The sequence below is a fragment of the Bombus fervidus genome, chromosome 1 (assembly GCF_041682495.2).
Source record: "Bombus fervidus isolate BK054 chromosome 1, iyBomFerv1, whole genome shotgun sequence".
NCBI lineage: Eukaryota > Metazoa > Arthropoda > Insecta > Hymenoptera > Apidae > Bombus > Bombus fervidus.
The window spans coordinates 18,939,103-18,961,113 of NC_091517.1; the positions used below are offsets into that span (position 1 = coordinate 18,939,103).

The 22,011-nt window shown below is 41.8% G+C and overlaps 1 protein-coding gene across 8 annotated transcripts in view; it reads left to right on the top strand.

The window, feature by feature from the left end:
- The window catches only part of Ten-a (Teneurin-a transmembrane protein), a 697,656-nt gene that overhangs the window by 583,430 nt on the left and 92,215 nt on the right, over positions 1 to 22,011 (top strand). The window contains exon 1 of one of the 8 annotated variants that reach the window (XM_072006543.1): positions 2,226 to 4,041. The exons of 6 other annotated variants lie outside the window; for them this stretch is intronic. In XM_072006543.1, coding sequence (XP_071862644.1) covers positions 3,986 to 4,041 — 56 coding nt within the window. In that variant the 5' untranslated portion in view covers positions 2,226 to 3,985. Of the gene's footprint in view, positions 1 to 2,225; positions 4,042 to 20,456; positions 21,510 to 22,011 lie in introns of those variants that run through there. One more of the 8 variants, XM_072006552.1, reaches the window with a different exon arrangement.

Genomic DNA, 22,011 nt, shown 5'->3' on the forward strand with positions numbered 1-22,011 from the left:
AAAATTCCAGTTGAAACGTTTCAATTTCAGCCAGTGCTGTAAAGTATTCTGCAATAGGTCCGTTTATTACTTACGTGACTGTATAACACTTTGCCGTAATCCCTCTGTGAAAACTATCTAGCGGTCGACAATCTCTCCTTTATGGTGGGTGAACACACGTAAGTAAACATAGGACGAAATGTCTCCGATGTCAACCGAATGTCATATCTCGCCGTTAGAAAACACAGGTTTTCTTCCCGATCTGCGCAAAATCGGCATCGTGATTCGAAAACGTAATGACTAAATTCGATGTTTGGAGAAATTTGCATCCAGTTAGAATTTCAAGAACAAAAAACACGATTGACCGAACAGTTACGTTTAACCTCGTCAAAAGCTCGTCCATCACCGTGATCAAAGGATAGTCCACGATTGGAAGATCGAAGCACCGCTGCCTACGATCTTGCAGAGACCGATCGACAGAGCCTCGAGAGAAACGACCGCACTTTCGTCCGAACAATCGACTCAACCGAACGCAACAAGCCGAATAAATTCAAAGTACAGAAAGAAATATGCGCTAACAACTAAGTCATGACGGGCCCGCTCGAGCTGGCAACTAAGTCATGACGGGTCCACTAATCTGGAAACTAAGTCATGACGGGCCCGCTCGAGCTGGCAACTAAGTCATTACGGGTCCCCCAAGCTGGAAACTAAGTCATTTGGCATTTTCTACTCGCCCGCGTTCCGCTGTAATTTCCATATTTCGGTTGGCGTTCCAAGTTATCGTGGATCACTCGCACGATCGACGATACTTGTTTCCCGAACTTTGCAGTTGACTGCAACCTTTCGATATTCACCATGTTCGTTATTATCTTTTCTTTTCCACTACTCTGTAATACTCTGTTTTACTCTCTGTAATAATTCCACAATTCTAACGCGATGAAGGTAAAAGCTATGAAAATACGTCCATACTTGTAGAAAGAAAAGGCAATATTACCGGCGCTATGAATTGCGGACGAAAATTCCTTTCATTTACCAGCGAGGATCAAAGGAAGATCGCGACATCTAAGGAAGTTGCACATAACCTATTATACGACACTGAAAATGAAGCTAATAAGAAAGAAAAACGGTCTACAGTGCTACAACGCGTATATAAGGAACAAAGGAACAAGTAAATTCACAATGGGGAAAGCAGCCTTTTCCGCGTTACACCGCGCGTTATTAATTTCGAATATGATAAAATTCCTATTTATATCTTCGTCGTAGCGTTGGTAACATTTAAAGAATCATTCTGTACATTTTTACACGCAGAGGGAAGAAAGACGTTTGGATTTTAATAATTTCCAACTCGTTTTATTCAACCTTTATAATCCATTAAAATAACAACGATAGAATAAATCGTGGCTATATCTTTGTCATAGCGTTGGTAACGTTTAAAGAATCATTCTGTATATTTTTACACACAGAGGAAAAAGGACATTTGGATTTTAATAATTTCCAACTCGTTTTATTCAACCTTTACAATCCACTGGTATAACGGCAATAGAATAAATCGTAACAAATTTTTATTCACAAAATTCGCTATCTGAAAATAATTTTACCGCTAACTAGAAAGTTCCACGTTGATAGTACGCACGACAAAGTTTGTTTCGTTCGACGTAAACGAGGTTCGCTTCACCTTTTTATATCGGAGAACTCTCGAAATCTTCACAACGGTCGCAATTCACGATAAAAATCAGCACACGCACCGTCATCACGTTTGACCGCTTCACGTCGTCGCTTCTACATAACTTGTTGATACCCGACCGCACCGTAATCCCATACCGAACTACCCACGCACCTCTTCAATTCCACCGAATCACCCCGGCCCTCGTCCCCTTCCTTCTATCAAAAATATCCAATCAACCGCCACCGACAAAAACAGAAAACCCAGAACTTTCCAGCCTTCGTCCCACGAGCAATCTCTCTCGAAAGTTTTCAACAGCGACGAAGTTGCGCGGATATCGACACCCCGGTGGATCCGCGTCGCAAAACAAGCGTAGACACGGCCAGTCGTAGCGATACGGCGGCCGCGACACCACGAGAACAAATAGTGAGCGCACCACCCGCATGGCGGCGTTCTCTTCCAGGGATTTCTCCGCCAACTGGTGGGAGAGGGGTTCGCTGGAGCGCGTGGCGCGCGTGCGCGTCACCGTCAGCGTGGTGGGGACACTCAGTGTCACTCGGTGCCGGGCGTTGCGGCGCCGTGGCCCTTCAGTCTTTGATCCGCAGTTGACGCGAGTGTGTACGTTACCCTCGAGCGCTCTCTCTTTCTCGAACGACGAGATCGTTTTTCACTGACGGTACGCGATTAAGAGGGGAGTCGACGACCACGGTAGATCGGTGGTGCGGTAACCTTTCGCTGTACACTCTCTCCGTCGTATCTACGGGAACACGCTGAACGGTGACACGAGCATCATCCCTCAGACCGTTTGGACGATTGGATCGCACGCGATCGGAATACATATCTCGCGACGTGTTCGTTATCGAAGCTTCGTTCTCCGCGAAGTGCTAGCAAGTGTTTTTCCCACTTGTTTCTCCAACTACCAGGAATAATCGTACCAGTTCGGAAAGTCGAGCTGCCGAACTGGTTCAGAGGATTCGTCTCGAGTATTTGGTCCACAACGACACAGTCTCTACGCTCGCACCCCTGGGACCTTCGGGGCACGCTGCTCACGCTCCACCGGTACGGATTTGCGTGCAGTTCTCAACCCCCCTGACCCAATTAGTTCTTCCGTGACGAGAGTATCCGTTACGTACGTTCGCTGTTCGTCGTTGGAAGGGAACTGCTTCTGTCATCGGGATCGTTTGTCTAGTGATGTGCCGCTAAGGGGATCCCGCTGGCTATACTTATTGCTCGAAGGAAACATAATACGACACTGTCTACGATCTTGGAATTGGTGAAGAAAAAGTGTCCAGTGTTAGAGCATCGAGCTCGTCAAGTGTTTCGCTCGCGGAGTGCAGTGAAAGGAATACACGTCGAGTCATCGAATCTTACAAGCATCTATCAATCGTTGTTCCCAAAAGTGACCAACTCACGTCAAGAAACTTTAACCATCCACCAAACATCATCTAACGATATCCTCGTCCATCTTGTCTCCCGTTCGACGTATCGTTCCTTACATCGAACAAATACAATCTACGACGTAGCAACGATCGACGGCGGGCCAGAGATCGGTATCACCCAGTTAGTCTCTTTCTCTCTCTCTCTCATCTAACTTAGCGCGGGAGCTCAACTTTCTCGTTGGCGTTGACAGATCGATAAGGAAGTTTGCGTACACGTTAACTCGGTCTGTAGCCGGCGGCCAGTCACGAAAACGAGACCACAACCATAGAATGTGTCTGTCTTAACGGAACGACCCGCGAAGCAACAGCCTCCGTCGATCATCACCGAACAAAGCTACCGCTGGATCGTGGCTTTAGAAACGTGACATGCTGAGGTCCGGAAGGTGAAAAAGATACGCTGACCCGCTCGTGGAAGGACCTGTATGCGGACCGCGGCGCGTCCGCCGGAAATCTGACGGGCCGTCGCTGCTCCGGTCGCCGAGGCAGCCTGTCGTTGTCGCTCTCGAACCGGAAACGACAGTACCTGGTGAAATACAAGAGGAAACAGGAGGATAGACGAGTAGCAGAGGGCAAGGAGGAGCAACGGGGCTCCCCGTGGCCCGTACTCGTCGACGATCGTTCGAAAAAGGGTGCAACGGTGAAGGGTAACGGTGGATTCGGCGATTACTCCGCGGCGGGGGAGTTCGAGGTCTGGGGTGACGAGCAACACGCGTCGGATGGTGTAGACAGACAGGTGGCGAGGCCGCCTTCGCGGCAGCAACGATGCGAAGGCGGTTCGTCGCTGAGGCCGTTGCTTCACGTCGCCCATTGTGAGCTGCACTCGCCTCGCGAGCCGGAGCTGCTGCGACTCGACCATCTGGAGGCGCTCGAGCATAAGTCCGCGGCCGAGCGCGACTCCTACTCGATGATGGAGAACTTTCACAGCCCCGTGCCGCCGCCGCTGCCGCGACGCCACGTCCGGTAAGAGTCATCCGTGTCATTATCATTTTACCGTGCTGCCGATGTAATATGTACGTGTATGTGCGACCGGACGATTCGATGAAGTTTTCGCTGCTTGTTTGCTGGGAATTTTCGTTACAGGTGGATAACTATTTCACTTGATAGAAAATCTGTGCTAGCACTTTTCTTACTGATTTTCATTTTCTTTTTCTTCCTCCTTTTTTTTTTTTTTTTTTGTTTCCTTGTCAGTGGTTGGTTAGTGGGAGATTTTGATATATATTTGGATGCTATAGGATAATTTTCTGAAATAGGATAATTCTTTCCAGGTTTTCATTTCATTTCATTTCATTTCATTTCATGTTCTGACTTCTGCTGTCCTCAGAATCCTTCGGTATGTAATGTAGCAAAATTTGTGTCCCAGGAAGAATTGTCTGATCTTTCGTGTGCGAACGTAGGATTTGGTTAAACTTGTAGATCCACACGTGTGACTCCTTTTGTAGAATATCGCAAATGGGATATCGCTAATTTTTTAGGAAAAAGAACGTGAAAATCTAATGATACAATTAATCGCATTTGGTGGAGGAATTCGTCGAGGAAAACAATCGCGAAGAATATAAGATATATGTTACCAAGTTGTGTCTCGTTACAGCCAGTTTTCCATCGCAACGATTCCGATGAAATCAGTGTAACTAATTTCATTCGATCGTTTGAAAATAGCATGGAACAGGTAAACGTATGCGTTTACGGTATCGAAATCGAGCGACATTTTCAACGTACCTAAACGAATAAAAATTCGGAAAATGAAATAAAAATATCCCGTGATCACTTTCGGTAACCTCTCGTGAAAATAACGAAATATGTACGGGTTAACGAAACGTGAAACGCTATACACGTTCCCTATACTTGGCAAACAGAGTACGCGATAAAACACCAGGATAAAGTGACATAACTCAACCGTGTTCGAATAATTCTTGAAAATACAAATTTTACAAAGAATCAACGAATAATTCACGCGTCCGTTATCCAAATCATTTCTTCGGTTTATCTATACCTTTGCTTACCTGTTGAGTAGAATTAGAATTTCATGACCGATAAGATTATTCTCTCGTTAAGTTGATTTGAACGATAGTTATCGACTATTTACCCTCTAATTCCTTTGGTATTTTCGAATGTTTTCACAAAGAGATTACGTTTCGTCGATCGAAATACATAGAAATTCGTAGCTATGTACACGATATTTATGCCGGATAAAGTTACAGCCACTTCCGGATCAAATTCCGATACTATCGACGCGCAATATGTATCGCTGCGATTATTACACGGTAAGTCTCGTAGCAACAAACCGGTGGAACGTGTTTCGAACGAAATAAAGATTAAATTTTCCGGCTATGCTGATAATAACAAATACACTGTTCTCGCAATAATTCGCTATACCGTAGCTCGTCGGAACAAATTGGTCCAACTCTTCTTCGTGGTTCGAGTCCAATGAAAGTTGCTTCTATCGATTTAAAACGTTGTATCTGTTCTATCGGAACATAACTGACCATTATAGTCTCGAATACCGTTGTTTACGTTCTCCTGGCGATACACGTACCAACAACCATACGTTCGAACGTGAACGAAAGAAACTATCGGTTTCGAGATTTCTAAGGTCGCTGCTGTCGTCTCTGCAAAATATACAGGTTGATCGTTGGCAAAGTCGAATAAAAGGCAGGCTTTTAACCGGCTGTTGTCGGTGCGCGAATCGCCAGTCGACAAATATCGAGTTTAATCACCGTTTTCGATTTACGACGGGGGAACAATCGTACCGATCCGAAGAGCTTCATTTACGCTTGCCGGTGTATTTACGCGTTCTCAGTTGCTCGGGATGGTGCAATTATAGCGCGAAAATGCCACGACCGATCGACGATAATGCGCGTGCTATTATTGTTGCGGTTATCGAGATTCGGCGCAACGAGTTATACAATAAAATTATCGATATAGAGACCAAGAATTTAATTTAGGATCGTACATTTAGTCAATTTTTGGATGTCTGCCTGTTATTTTTTTTTTTTTTTTTTTATTTCACAACTGATTTTATAAAATTGCACCGCGTGTCTTATTCGATCTGTCCAGTGGGTTGGCAACTGAGTGATCGAAGTTAGGTTTTGTCATTAGGTGATATTGGCAAAATCCACAATCATTTAGTTGCCAACCCGATATATCTTAAATTATCTAGGAAAATCGTATGGTCGCGAAAAGGAGGAGGTCGCAGAGAATCAAAGTTGATACGACTTTATTAATCTTTAATCCCGTGGTTACGCCAACTGGTTAACGAATAATCGAATGGTTTATTGGAGGTACAGGTAGTTTATTTGAGGATTAAAAACAGGCTTAAAACGTATGCACGTCGAAAGAGATTTTGGTGATACACGTGCGAGTTTATTTAATAAAAACGAAAGTGAGTAGGTGGATCCGCGCGTATAATGATACCGCGCGCAAATTCAAGTTCGATATTGTGTCACGCGATCCGGTTACCGGGTCCAGATATCTGAAATATTCAAGCAGATGATCCGAATACCGTGAGGATGAGCGGGAAATATTTTTACCAAAACGTTTAAAGCGTAGAGAATATTGAAATTCTTAAAGTATTAGATATTTTATCGGAGAATAAGCTTTTGTGTATAGGCGAACGTTTCCTCGGAAGTACGCGATGTATTATTCACTGACATCTACTACTTACAGAATTTCAGATATTGCTTTCGTGTTTTCTCGCTTCTTTATTAAATTCAAAATAAAAATCTCCTAGTTGCAGAAATTTAACTTTCCACGCTCCTAAGATTCCATTATCGATACACAGAGAAAGAATTTCATTTACATTTTGATTTCTTTATCGTATACTAACATTATTACCAACTATAATTTTAATTTACCAATGTGATCTTTCGTTTTCATCTTTTTCAAATCCCACTAACCGTAGATACGTTTTATTTTTTATTTTCGAGTGCTTCCGATGTTACACGAATTTACTCTGAATTACAATATTCTATATATTCGTTGGCAAGGGTATTTAGAGTTGGTCAGAAGTAATTTTGTTGGAATAACGGATAGTTGAAATTCGATGACTCGTGCTTGGCAATAAGTATAATTGTGTCCAATAGTCGGTCGTTTCTTGCAGTCGATGACCGTGGTTGTTGAGCAAGTGCAAACGAAAACCCAGGTGACCCGCACCAGTTACGAGTGAATTCTCTATTTATTGGAAAGTTGATTTCTCCGGCGACTTTTATCGTTTCCAACTGGGTTCAGTCTCGATAATAAACCGTTCCGATTTTTCGCCGTGAAATTGAATCGTCCGTTGTATCTCGTGCTTGATACTCTGGCTTTTGATACTCGATATTAAAGAGATCGAACCTCTTTTAATAAGAACACGTAGTCGATCATTCTCTGTAAAATAAAAAAATAAAAGAAATAAGATACGCGTCTTGTATTAAAAGTTCTTCCCCTGAAACCTATTTTTCATGCGTCGTTAGTTATTCCGTTATCGAGGAAATTCCAAAAATTCTGCGGCCAGATATCTGAGCTTATAGCAACAGGAAGAAAGTGGAAGAACGCGATATACGGAAGAAGGGTGGAAAAGGGTTGAAGAAGGGGTTTGGTAGGTATACGAGGCGAGGGTTAAACGGGGAATGGGGGATGGCTTCGCGAGTCTGCTTGCGGGCCAATATAGTAGGTGCTCACACGATGGAATTGTGGCTCGTTTCGGAGGTTCACGCCCGAAGAACGGGGTTAATGACAAGCTGGCACTCGAGAGCGTTTCGAAATCGATTCGTGTTCGATGAGAATGCGCTGATTCGAAACGGAAAACTTGCAACTAACGGTCTGCACAGGGGTTTGCGAGGGTTTGACGGTTGAAAGGGATGTATGCCCCCTTTGAACGGGGGCTCGGAGGCGGCGTTATCGCGCTATACCTTTTCCACCCGAAACGACGGAAAAGGTCATCGATACCTGTGCAATATTCGCTCGATTTAGTGTTATCGTTCGATTAGCGGCTACTTGGATCTTCCGTTTCTTCATTTTCCATTCGTTTTCTTCGTTCCATTTGAATATGCCAAAAGAGAAAATCGAGGGTTTCGTCAAAGTGTTTGTAAAATTGAGAAATTTAGTGGAAAGACGAGTGCTATGATTTTATAGATAAATAATTTGTTCATGGGACATTTGGCGTTAAGTTAACACACCATGGACCGATTGTTGTCGAATCTCCTGACGAATCGTAGCTTTCGAGTGGCGGATGCATCTCGGAAAACGCGCAACGGATACCGGAAGTATTCGGCGACGCGTGAGCGGTCGTTTCAGAAACGTGGACGTAATTAAAAGCGAATATTAATTAGGGGCAGCACCCACGGCCATTAGCTGTATCGATCGTAATCGAAATGGCCAATTATATTAATTGAATTGCCGCATTACGCACATCACTTTTCCGTCTTTTCCTAATTATTCTTTATGGTCTCCCTTCTAGCTTTAGATACATAAATTTCACCGTTATCTTGAAATAGGTTCAGAAGCTTATCCCTGAAAGATAATGCGATACGAAGAGAGAAAGCTATAACGTATTAATAACGATATATTTTTAAATTACATGCTGTACTTTTTTATTCCTAGTTTCGTATCTTTTCTTATTTTATACCATCGTAGTGGTAAAACTTGATTCAGTGTTTGTAAAGTGACGTTCAATCATCCTTCGATAATTTACTATTCCATAGAATAGAACGATGTCTCTGCGGAGACACACAAAACTCTCTAATCTGGATCGAGTTTGCTCCCAAAAGTTCTTATCCCTTTTTTGGCAAAAGCGTGGATGTAGTTTTTGGAACCCGCCCAGAACCATTTCCATAAGGTTTAACGTGCCGTGACTAGTTGCTAATGTACCGTTGCTTCTAAGTCCCATTGGAATCATCGTTACTGCTAATTACTCGCATACGCGTTGCGTTCAAGCAAATTGTTGCTGTGTAAATTGCATGACACGAAACAACGAAAGCTACATTAGAACAGGTTTGTCTGTGTACGGTCGATACAATTCTAAAGAAATCTTAAGAAAGCGTACGTGAAAGCTTTCACGTAAAATTCCAAGAATTCGCAAAAAGAAAAAAAGAAAGGAAATTCGAAGCAAGTCAAAGTACGAATTGAAACTATTTAATCGAATATCTTGAAAAACACGTCGTTTAATTTTCACGAGTTACTATCTCGACGTAAAAAGCAAAGAGACGTTGGTGGAAAAAAGTAACTATAAAGTGAAACTGCCGAGGAGAAAAAATTCCAGCTAAACTTACGCGAAGTTGGCGAGTTCGGTATCGACGAAGGCGCGGAAAGAGTTTCGACTTTCAAGTTTGCCGCGCCGTAGAATTTAAATCTGCCGCTTTCTTCCTCCAATGCAGCGCCAACTACAATCTGCCAACTTAATCGTATCTGATAGTGTTTCGCAAATAGAAATCCACTGTTCCACGTATATTTGCCAACCCACTTACGTTATTAATAATATTTTCCAGAGGTATTTCAAGATAAAAGATTCCTCTCCGTAATCTTCTCGCTTCCATTGTATTCCTACGACCATGTATTTTGAATCGCGACGTAGCTTGTTATATTCGTCAAGAAGATAACGACAGATTCATAGATATATTTAATTTCGTCCGTAAAATTCCTACCTTTGCTTTTACATAATTAAGAACGTGAAATTTGCTTTCTATTTGTAATACAAGTTACACGCTGCCTTTGTACATACGTGTCTTTTTATTGCACGTTCAAAACTATGAAGCTCTAGCGAGAACAATAAGACGCTTATCCGCACCGTTCGAGATAAGGAGCTGTGGAGGCAACGGCGCGTGCGCGTACGCGGTCACAGGTTCACCTACCGGTGAGTGTATCAAAGCTTCGAGCTAAGACAAACAAAGTGATACGGTGACGGCAACCCTCGAAGGTTGTTTCGAAGTACGAAAGGAAGAGAGAGGTTGGGGCATTTGCATCGACGCAAACACGGAAATCCCAGTGCAACCTGTTTGCCCCGAGTGCAAGTTCGCCGAACGTAATGGAAGTCTCTCCGTTAAACGCTGTCTCGTTCTCGTTTCACGTCGGTCCTTGTCGCGAATGCGTTTCTGGTTATCGTACGATATCGTTTCGCTTTAGTTAAAACAAGTATAGCGCGCCGCTTTGAAAGTTGTCGCGAGTTTTGCTTCGTAAGTTTTCACGGGTGTTACTCTGCAATTTATTGCCAGATTAATTTCCAAAATTCTTGCTATTTTATATAATACGAAGTATTTTATTACGCGTTTTTTTTTATTTATTCTTTTTGTTTCTAACTATATATCGACTTTAACGATATTAACGATTATAATGTATGTTATCGATATACCTAACGAAGCTTTAGCAATTGGTAAATACATCGATATTTTAGTTTACGCGATATCCATGCAAATTGTTATCGACCCTGGTATTTAAAATACTTTTCTCTTCTTCTTTTTTTTAATTTACGATCATTTAAATTTTTCGTCGACACTTAACTTTTGTATGTCACAAGTAGTTGGTGTTTTTTCCGATTAAATCGTTTGGACGAAGGAAAGCCTTAAATTCGAGCAAGGTTCAAAGCGTTCCCTATTCTTTGTGCAACCAAATTGTTCGAAAACTTCCCGTGGAGAAGCAATTGAGAGGGACACTCCCATCCGGCTGCCGTGCGCCCCGAGGAAACTCAATTTCGCGCGGAGGGTCAGTCGCTGACGTAACGAAGAAAAATCTTGGGAGGTTGACTCGCATGGTACACACGATCTAACGACTTTACGAAAGGTAGGAAATGTTGAAGACGCACGAACCGTGTCGTTCAGCCACTTCTTCTTCAAATAAATTACTCGTCTTTTTTTTCTCTTTCGCCATCAACTCGTCCATCTGATAAAATAGCAAACTCTAATATAATTATAACTTATTCATCAAATTTCAATTCTTCGTTTATTCACCAAAGAATCGATATATTTTCTTATATTTAACGTAGCACATTTATGCGATTTTCAAAGATTAAATTCTATTGGGTTGGCAACTAAGTGATTGCGGATTTTGTCAATACCACCTAGTGATAAAATCCGCAATCACTTAGTTGCCAACCCAACACACTGTAAAACCTCTGATTACAGCGAGCGATTTTGTGAAAGTAAACCACGTACGGATAATAGAAATTGCGCTAATCTTCCACAATATCGTCGCTATCGATCTTCGCTTAATTCGAAAATTCCCGCTGGACGTAAAATCATCCTGAAAGGACTGGTTCCCCGAACGAAAGCAAAGAGAGAACAGGGTACCATTGCATCCGTCGTTTCCGCGTCCGATCGATATACACTTGCGCGGGGATGGTTGGAACTGAAAGGTAACGCGGCGTACGAAAGGCAAACAAAGTGATAGGAGAACTGCGTGCAAGAGGAGAGACGCGAGAGGAAAGCAACGGGAAGGAGTAGGAAATAGAGTATAGGTGGTAGGGTTGCAGGAAGGCCAAGAGGAGCCGCGTGGAGTATGTAAAAGGCAAGCAAGCAACGCGGGGCGGCTGCTCGGCGCCGACATTTCGCGGTGAAGCGACCGACCCCATAGCCATGCATCACTCTGTCCCACCGACGACTACCTACTATATCCATACTATATCCATACTGGTATACAGTGGTTCACGAAAGTATTTCAACATTTATCTAAATCGTATATAGATATTATTATTATTATTATTACGTGTTGCACAAAACATTTTGAAATTTTATTAGCACTGGAACGACATTGGTAACATTGAGAGCAAGTCTGATATTTCGCTTATTAGATATGTAAGATATTCGTGTTGTGTGCTAAATTTTTGTTGAACGTGTGTGTGCAATAAATATGTGCAATGTATAGAAATTACAAGATTGGTTCGAAATTTGACCAATACGATCATCACGGTGCTAATAAAACTTCAAAATTTGTAATGTAAAACGCACAATAAGTACATCAGGTGTTCTGTGATAAGTGTACAAATACTTTTACGAAGCACTGTACCTTCGCCACGCGAAATCTATCTCTCCAACTTCGTCCGAACCTCTATCCACCCTTTTTCTCTTCCATCCTCTTCCTCCAACCCCTTCTCCTTTACCACGTTGCGTTCCGCCGTTTCCGGCCACCTCTATCTTCTCTTCTCCCTCCATTCATTTCGTTCTCCAACTCGTTCCATTGCGCCACCATAGTCTTCTTTCTCTTTTTCCTCCCCCTTTTTTTTCCCTTTCACCTTTTCCCTACCGACGTGTTTTCTACCTTCCGTGCTGTCTACCCATCACCCTCCTCTTTTTCCCTGGGTCTTTCCTACCCGCCGTGAACACGCACCACCGGTCATCCACGTTTCCTACTCCAGTCTGTTCTACATGGTTTTTTCCCGCGCTTTTACACAATGCCTCGTCATAAAGAGACCGGTATGTTTCTTCGAGCAATTTGCACGTTTGTCAGCAGATCCCCCAAACGAGACCCCGGCCTGCTTCTCTGTATCTCTTCGTTTGTATCATGTCATTCACGTGTTTGATCCTCCCATGTGAATTCATAGGGATGCGTGGCGTGAGCGCAGTTGGTGAAACCGATATTATTATCACTTCCATGATATTAGTGTTCGAATAAGTTATGAACCGACTCGTGGATATATTTCACTGTTCTTTTAAAGAAAATCTAAAAGAAAAAACCAGTATCTCGATGTTAAAATCAGTACTGTGTTTTAACGATACTGTTCGTGATTAGATAATGGATCAGCGAAAGAAGCGTAGATTTGCTCTTGGTTCGTAATATAAAAGACTATCTTTCGTTGATGCAATTTTCAAAATAGGACGTACTTATTTTTACTGTTAGTGACTTCGCCATCTGGACATATCGTCAGTAGGTATCGGTACTCGAAGCTTTAATTTATTATATTATATCATATCTCTTTTTTTTTATTCTGCTATATTCCTTGCACCAACTGTACTCTTCTCCGGGATGGAACGAGGTCCGAATCGTTCCGGGGTTTCTCGGTGTCGCTTCCGTCGACGCGCGGAGACGTTTCCGGCTCGGGAAAGCTGGACAGATACAGTTTTCGTGTATTTACCGATCGTTTATTTACCGATCTGGGTGGTTATGGGGGTTGGAAAAGTGGTTGAGTCAGTCACTGACTTTGGCGAACGATCAGGTTTAGAGAGAAATTTTAGGAGAAAAATAGCTCAACGACATTCAAATTACACAATGATCTTATGGTTATTATAATTTAATAAATTATTCTGCGAATTGCGAAAAGAAACTTCGATAGCTCCGTTTTTATTGTATTTAAAAATCTTCAAAGACCATGGAATAGAACCCTATGGAACATACAGCTCCTATCGCCCTATATAACAGAAACTTCATCCAGCAGCCACCCCATTGCATGCCAGCAAACCATACTAAATATAATAATACTATTCGATCAACTGTTATTCCATAATATCTTTCGTCCCAAACATTCTTCTCCACATTGAGATTACTGGTGAGATCCGCTCCCCCAAGGTATATCGCTTGTCCGAGGATTGTTTGCACCGTTGGAACCCAAGCGGAAGTGTTGCCAGTTCTCCCAGTGATTTCGAGCGCGAATATCCTTGTCGTTCGATACTAACGCGACCACCATGGTTTGTACACCGTTTCTCTTTGTTCTTCACGTGGCTTGTTGGTGTTTCATGGCGGTAGAGAATGTATTCCTTGTGGAGGATAAAAGGAGTTAGAGGACATACGCGTATAGAGAAAGAGGAAGAGAAATGTCTGTAGAATAAGAGCTTGCCGCTCTACGTGACAGCGCGGATGAACGATGGTACGACTTTTCTTTCCGCCAGGAATATTCCACTTGCAATGGAATATCGGTACACCAGCGGTATTTTTCCGCTAGATGGGGACGATCACGCTTGAAACGTACATATATTTCGACAAATCGCGGTTGGAATCGTTCTTTGTCCTTCTACATTGCTGGAAAGTGTACGATATTTTCGGGTGATTTTGTTCTTGGTGAGCAACGAACGCATAGGTAGCGTTAACCAATACTATCGCGTTCCTTCCTAACCTCCATCAATATCAAAGCATAAAACGCGAGAAAGTATGCGCGATACTCTCTTCTATGCTGGAACTTCCGTTTCCATGAAAAATCGTTCAGAAGACATGTTTAAATTTTAAGGCTCGCGGTATCACGATTAATTAAGGTGATTTTACGACGAAATCGCGTTGTCAGCGTGCGATGGTGCTGCCAGGCGGCATGGGAACGTAACAGTGGCCAAAAATAAAGTTTCAGATAGGTTATCGCGAGAGAAACTGGAAAGGAAACGTCAGCCAGCTTGCGAATGTTTTGGACTGGCGGAAGTGTGTAAACAACGCCAGCCGTTTTACTTCCGCTCGACGCTTTGTTTACACGCGGCCAGCCCACCGTAAAACGACAAGCTCTTAGGTTCGTGAGACGTGGAAACGTTGGAAGGAAAAGAATAAACTGATAGGGTGTGAACGCGATAAGGAGGGTCGAAAGTGATCAGGAAATATTTAATTGAAGGATAAACTGGTTTTGGTCGAAGATGGGGAGGGATAGGTAGCGTTAGATTCAAGTTGACACTTAATGGCTGACACTTATTGGTGAAACTTCATCCTGTCATTATTGTTTTAATACTATCATCCCGTAATATCCGTTTAAATATTAACAACCTATCAAATCAGCAATACTTGGAATGTAACAATTAAACTGCTGATTTTTAGACATTTATGGGAACAGGCAAAAATATATAGATGCAGGCAATTATAATTTGATTATTTCTAACGCCGCAGGTCAACGATGGCGCTATTGACGCGTCGCATATGTACACGCTAGTGACAACAAATAACATTTATACGGAGATTTGTGACGTTCTACATATTTAAATTCGCGAATGTTCGTAGCTATTTGCTGGAAAATAAATAATGAATATTTAAATAAATTAGCACGGTATGTGTTCCATTATGAAATACTTTCCCGTGCGTGCAAAATTTAAACTGAAAAATATCAATCTGCAAAAGTATATTAACACGTTCGTAGCCACTGATGTAACATTATATCTTTTTGGAAGTTACAGTTGGTTGCCGGTGACATAAAATAATTGATTTATTAAAGAGAGCAGAAACTCGGTGTGTTGCTGAAAGTGGAATGCAATTTGAACATCTGTTTTAACCATTTATATGTTCCTTTACGTTTATTTGCATTCATTTACATTTCCGTTTTAATGCTTTTACGTTCATGTTGCGACCTAATGATCAATTTGCGGACCTGTGCGCATTAGGTTGCTGCATATGAAATGTCAATTTGCCAAACTTTGAAATTAGTCAGTGGATAGCATATCTGTTTTAAATTTTGGCCTATATTCGGTTACTAGAAACCGCGTTAACTAAAAACCAACTGACTACGATGGACATTTTTTAAATATTACGAAGTGTATTCGACTACGAATTTGAATAAAAATTTTCATTAATTGTAATCACGAATCTTTGGAATATTCGCATTTTCTTTTTCTTTTTGTCAGTTTCAACTGCATCATCTTATTGTGTTAGTACATCAAATATTCAAGACGAATTAACACATTCTATCCAACACAGAAGCGTTTTCCAATAATTTACCCTAACCTCTATCAAAGTATTTTCCAATAACGGATTAACTCATCGTCTCACGCTAACACCAGCGAGAAGTTTGTAATACATACGCGTTACATACTCATCGTTAATAAAATTCTCTTCAACCGTATGACAGCCAAGATGAGAGAGAGCTAATATATTACTCTCCAATTCCTCGAGTCTACGTTGCTTTTCATTGGATGTCTGTTGTTCACCAACAGTGAACTAGACGTAATCTATAACCAACTACAGAAGCATATCCTAACCTTCAAATTCCATCATCCTTGCCCGGTTGTACTACGATTACCGCTTCGCCTCTACCCCCACCCCTGTGTAATAGAAGACGCCTTATCTGTATGCTACAGTATCGGACAAATTTATAACTCGTTAATCTAAATAGTATGCAACAATAGGGTTCCATGAGTAAATTGAAACGATAAACTGTCGATAATGCCGGTCCGTCGTAACGAAATAAAGAAGTATCGGTGTTGTAACAACTTTAGACGCTATTGAAGTGGTTGAACAAGGTTCGAACTGTCGGAAAGTACAACTAATAGTGTTACAGTTGCGCTATGGTAAACTTGGCAGGGAATGTGAGAAAAGCGGTTGGAGCAATTAAAGGGGACGAGAGTTCGACCAGAAAATCTCCTCTATAAAAGAACCTTTAAGCAGCACAAGCAATGTTTCAAACAGTACAATTTCCTCGGTCAAATTTTGAAACATTAAATTATTCCAAGTATTTTCGGTATATTCGAAATGTTTACCAAACAAACTTAAGCTACTGTCAGGATTACAGAAAATTTGCAGTGCGAATGATACAGTTATTATGTATTTCTAGAACCTACTTAATAAATCTAGAACCCACAATCCGAATTTTAAAAAATAAAGAAAGGATCAGGCAATTTTAGAACCGATCGAATGGAACATAACCTAACATTTACATTCCGTCTCCTTACTTCCAACTATTCACGCCTTTCCTATAGTAACTGACGCTATCTTGCCTTTAACTATTCCAAGTTTTACGATGACAGTTGAGAAACAAGTAACGCGCGAGTCACGGTTTGCAACGACGAGGTAAAAAGTCGGTAAGTCCCATTACTGGAACACGAAGAATCCACGTACACATGGGATGACGCTATCTCGGCGTATTTACGGAAAATCGACGTTGAGGAGTGTCTGTAGAATATCCAAGTGGGTATATCCAGCATCGCGTCACTTAGGCGGACTAGACGCAGTCTCGGCAATTGATAGGTAGTCACGCTAGGCTGACCTCAAGGGACATCAGTTCGTATAGCATGCTGGCCCTCCCCTCTCAACCCTTCGAACCTATCCACCTTCGTAAAATCTACTCCCAAGCCGAGCCTTCTCGTAGCTTCTGCCTCGTATCTTTCGCCTCTAACCTCTCTTTCCCATTTTCTCTTCCCTCCTGCTTCCTTCACTTGGACTAGTTCCTCTCCAGAGGGCGCCACCGTCGCCAGCCCTCCCCAGTGACGATCTCGCGTCTCTTTCGTTTTCCATGCTTTTCTCACAAATTTGTCAGATCCGAGAAAATGTTCTACGAAATAAACATAAAACATGACAATTTGAAGTAACGAATCACGCATACATAAAATGGAAAAACACTCCATATATAAAAAATTATTTCATTTAACAACCAAATGTCGAAATCATTCGGAAGAAAATCATTTCCTTATTTGAGTCAGTTGAGTTCAATTCATTCATTCTTTCAGCATTACTTCAAGCACCTAATAACTTAAATATTTGTTACTAACTTAGATAAGCATTTTTCGAATATTTTATTCAAATAATATTTATCCAGATAATACCTAACTCTGGTTTTTCGTTGTCTTCGCGTTTTCGTCTTATGTGCCATCCAGACACCCCTTTTCTGCCTCATCACCTTCAACTACCAGCCTTTATCCTTTGTGTAAGCTCGGCCTCCTTGCAGCATCTCGACGCGTAGAAGCTCCGCCGAGCGGATATCTCGCTGCACTTTCACCATCGCGGTTGAACCTCTACGTATCCTACCTTTATCAGGACCAAGAGCACGATGCCGCGTTTTGCCTACCTTTCCACCTCGTTTCCACGCATTTTAGATTTTACATCTTGCTCGCCTTTTCTTTCACTTTTTCTCCTTCTTCGGTTCTGTCTGACGATTCTATTCCAGCAGAATTTCTAGTGGGCACGACGCTCGTGCATTTTACGACGACTAGCAGAGCAGCCTGGCAGTAATATCTGAGCGAGTACAAGGTTAGGTGTCTTTCGATTTTATCTTTTTCGCGTGAACCATTTGGTAAGAACGATTTTTTGCATTAGATGCTGTAAGCCGTTGTCGTTGTCGAGCATTTGAGGTTATAGTATAATACGTAAATCATGGCTCTCTGAAGAACATTGCCTATCCTCACTTTTGATGGAGTCCGCTTTTACTTAAAGCTAATAAGAATTTTACTTGATCAAAAAAGAACAGAGAAAAGATTATCATATTATGAAAATCACTATACTACACCCGTAGAATTGATAATAAGAAAATGATTTTTTTAGAATTCTTTTCGATTGTGAGTCGTCTTGGTGGGTGGTCGCGGTAATCCTCATAATTTGTAAGATAACTTAGGTAGCAGCATTGGAAGGGTTGGTAGTCCGCTCAGCACGTAGCCAGAGTACGAACGTCTAGACGGAAGATTGGAAGGCGAGAGCTGCTGGTGGCCCAGTTTCGGGGCACAAGGAATGAAATTTATTTCATTAGAAGCGCCTGTGTGCGGCCGACGTAAACGGATCCTTGAGCCGTTTTCGATTTAACCTTCGAGTTCGCCAGAGGTTCACAGGGATGAAATTTTTCGGTCCGCTTCGGTGGGCAAGTATTAATTTAAGGAAAGCTAAACCATCCAAAACGTTGAATTCTTAATCGTGCCATCGGCGAAGACTGTGGAATTTTAAAATTACCTTTTTGAACAATTTGATCTTTTATTTCATTTTTTGACTATCTATTTCATGTGAATTTTTATCAAGCTTCTCTTAATAAAGATATTTGTAAATCTCTATTGGTTTAGTTGTTCGCAGGAATATGTTGGAAACCGTAAAATTTATGGTCGGTATTGAACGAATCGATTAGGTATGCATTCGTGTTTGAAATTCTGGGGTAAGTGCCGTGCTGTTCTTCACAGTTCTCTTATAAGCCAGGGGACTGACAGGTTAAATTACGGGTACCATCGCTTGGAAGCTTGCAAAGCTTGTGAAAGAACACGATTGTATTCTATAGCTTCTTCGCGACTCTTCTTACTTACATCAAATTTTAGGATCGTTTTACGTAATTCTCTGTAATCAAACTTCTCTATTTGCTTATGTGTAAATAATTGATTACGATTCTTTGATCAAAATACTAAATCGTATCATCGACGGAATCTGTCTCTAATTTCCTTTTCATCGTTTCACCGAGCAAAGCATTCGAGGATTGTCGTCAGAGGACCTTCCATCAGGGAGAAAACTTGCGCGGAGCGAGCGGACGTGTTTATAATTACGTGCGCACAAAAGAGTATAACTCCGAAAATTAGTGGCAGCACCGGAGGGGAAATTCGTGGCCGTTACTACAAAGAAGCGCTCCGCTGGCGTGCTCGCTACAAAAAACCGTTTATATCACGGAGAGCCCGCATACCGTTCTCCCTACTCCGTACTATATCTCCAAAAAAAAAAAAGAAAAAAAGAAAAGTAAAAACGAAGATTTTAATAAATCTCGTCGAGCGTTAAATTACTCGTCGTCGCCATTGTTCTTTCTATCTCGATGATTGTCTCTTTCGTCGTTTGTTTACACGTCCGCGTGTCGTCTGTGGATTAACTTTCTTTTAATCGCGTAATTAGAGCGCGAGGGAAGAAGACTTGGCGGCACCAGTGTCGCCAATGCGAACAGACGCGATACCACTGAAACGGTAACGATTAATACAAAGAAGAAACTGGAGTGACCGGGTAGGTGAAACGGACGAGCTAGCTCTGTTGGCTGGAGCTTTCGCGAGAAGTGGGGCGAATGAGACAAGCGGGCGAGTCGTAAGTGCAGAAGAGCAGTTGGACCACCTGCCGACCGTAAAACCGATTTGGCGACGCTTCTGTGCCTGAGAGGTATTCAACGCGGCCGTCTGCAACGGACTTTGTAATTTAGAGTCAATCTCCTTTATTATCCGTAATGCGCCGCTCCGTCCCCGAGATTCCTGCGTAAAATCTATCTCGCCCGAGCTTGACGCTCGCGAGCGCCACGGTATTCTACGATCGAGGCCTGTGGATACTGAAACGACGGGATGGAAAGAGAAACAGGGGGAAACAGCGAAGAGGAGGTAGGCTCTGGCTTTCGCGTTACGCTTCTTTGGTCTTCGGGACAAGTCTCCGCTTCAGTTCCGTTCGATAAGAGACACGAAGCTTCGAGTTACTTAATACCTCGAAGCTCGTCTCTGTGAAACTGGCCGCGACCCTTCTGTACCGATCAAACTCATCGTCTTCCGTTTCCCTCTCTCGAGTTGCACTTTCTTTCCCAGATCGAGTTCTTTGGGCGTTAGCTTGTCTTCCTTCCTTCTATTTCCAGCCTGTTCCTTTGTTCTTTCTCGTTTTTCCGGCTACTTGGATTCTGCCGCTGTGAAATTGCATCTCGATAATCGGTAAGAACACTGCGACCGTTTGATGAACTAGCGATTCGACATCTGATCTCTGATTACCAGCAGTTTTTTGGTGGCTAGTGGCGCCATCTGGACTGTTTCCTTCGAGCGCGATCTCGTAGCCAGATCAGTATCGTATAGATATTCGGTGAAGTACGGGTGGATTGGTTTCTTTTTACGAAGATTTGTTCTTCTTACAATGCAGTGAAAGGAAGCAGTCTCGTTTGGGGATTTATGAGCGAGTTTTGCCTGTTGTCTAGTGGAATGAAAGACTCCTGGAGATTGATATAGTCGGGCAGAAGGGACTGTTGATGAGAGAAAATAATATACTGTTCGTTGACGCAAATATCAGAGATTCGAAAGAAAAGGAATAATTGCAAAGTATGGATTGTGTTTTTAATCTTTTCGAAAGGTTGCAATTACAATTTGGAATCGTTTTTCGTAACGAAATAGTAACGCGACTGGATATACGGGATGAATTACCCAAGTTAAGGTACCTGTAAGTTGTAGTTCTAGTAACATAAATTGAATCTAAACAGAAATGCAAATTGTGTTGCCAACACCTCTGTTTGTGATGGACCGTAAATTGATGGTCTTGGAACTTGGGCCACTTGCGGAACTATCAGTACTGTATACTTGATATTAATTACCAGTAATCCAGTCACATTTGCATATTTCTGTTTCTATCCGCGTGTATGTTTTAAAGGCGAAATGTGGCAGTTCTGCCAATTTTTTTTTCTATTTTATAATCAATTCAAAATAAAATTTATAATAATAATAAAAAAAGATTTATAATCAGTTACAAAAGTGTTATTGAAAATACACGAAGTGTATATCGATCAAGATGGCGGCGTTCACGTGATCGTGAAACTTGCAGCGCCATTAACATACGTACGATTCGTGCATGATTTGCTTGCTCTTGCGTTGCCGTCAAGTGCAACCGGCTGAATAAATAAACGCAATTGACTCCACGCTGGAATAACGTACGCGTATCGGCGAGTTTATAAATACTTGAAGACGATGAAACAGTTACGTGCAACTATGCGTAAAAAAACAAAAAAACAAACGATGGCAAAAGGAAACAGCTTGATGGCAGCAGTGGTACGGGATACACCGAAACGCGATCCTAGGTTGGATGGCTGTGGGAGAGGAATTCAGGAGGTTATAAGTAATTCATCGCCTGGTAGCTGCAACGAAACATTGAGATCCGTCGTTGATTCGGTATGTCTCTGTGAACACCATACTCCCCTCTCTCTCTCTCTCTCTCTCTCTTTCTCTCTCTCTTTCTAGTTTATTTATGTTAGTGAAAGTTAATACGCTTATCGCTATATGGAGTGCCAATTTTTCGTAATGTCGCTGTTGGTAAGAGTTATTTGTGGTTCAAATTGTGTTTCGTGCATATTGAATAGAGTATGTTTATACATTTTGGAAAATAGGTTGTGATTTTCATGAATGGTCGGGTTTTAATAAACGATAGTCATTATGTTAATGTATTTAAGTTAGGTAAATTTCAAATACATAAACCTCTTGGTGATTTTGGCATAGAATGTATCACGTTGAATTTCAAAGGATATAAAAGGGTAAAATGTAGAAATTTTTTATTGATACATTTCGATTTTTAATACTTTTTATAGTCACAATAGAAACAAAAAATATTATTGCTACCTAGTAACTCAGAATTCTTTTCCTCATAAACATAACTAAGATATTTATGTATTTTGCG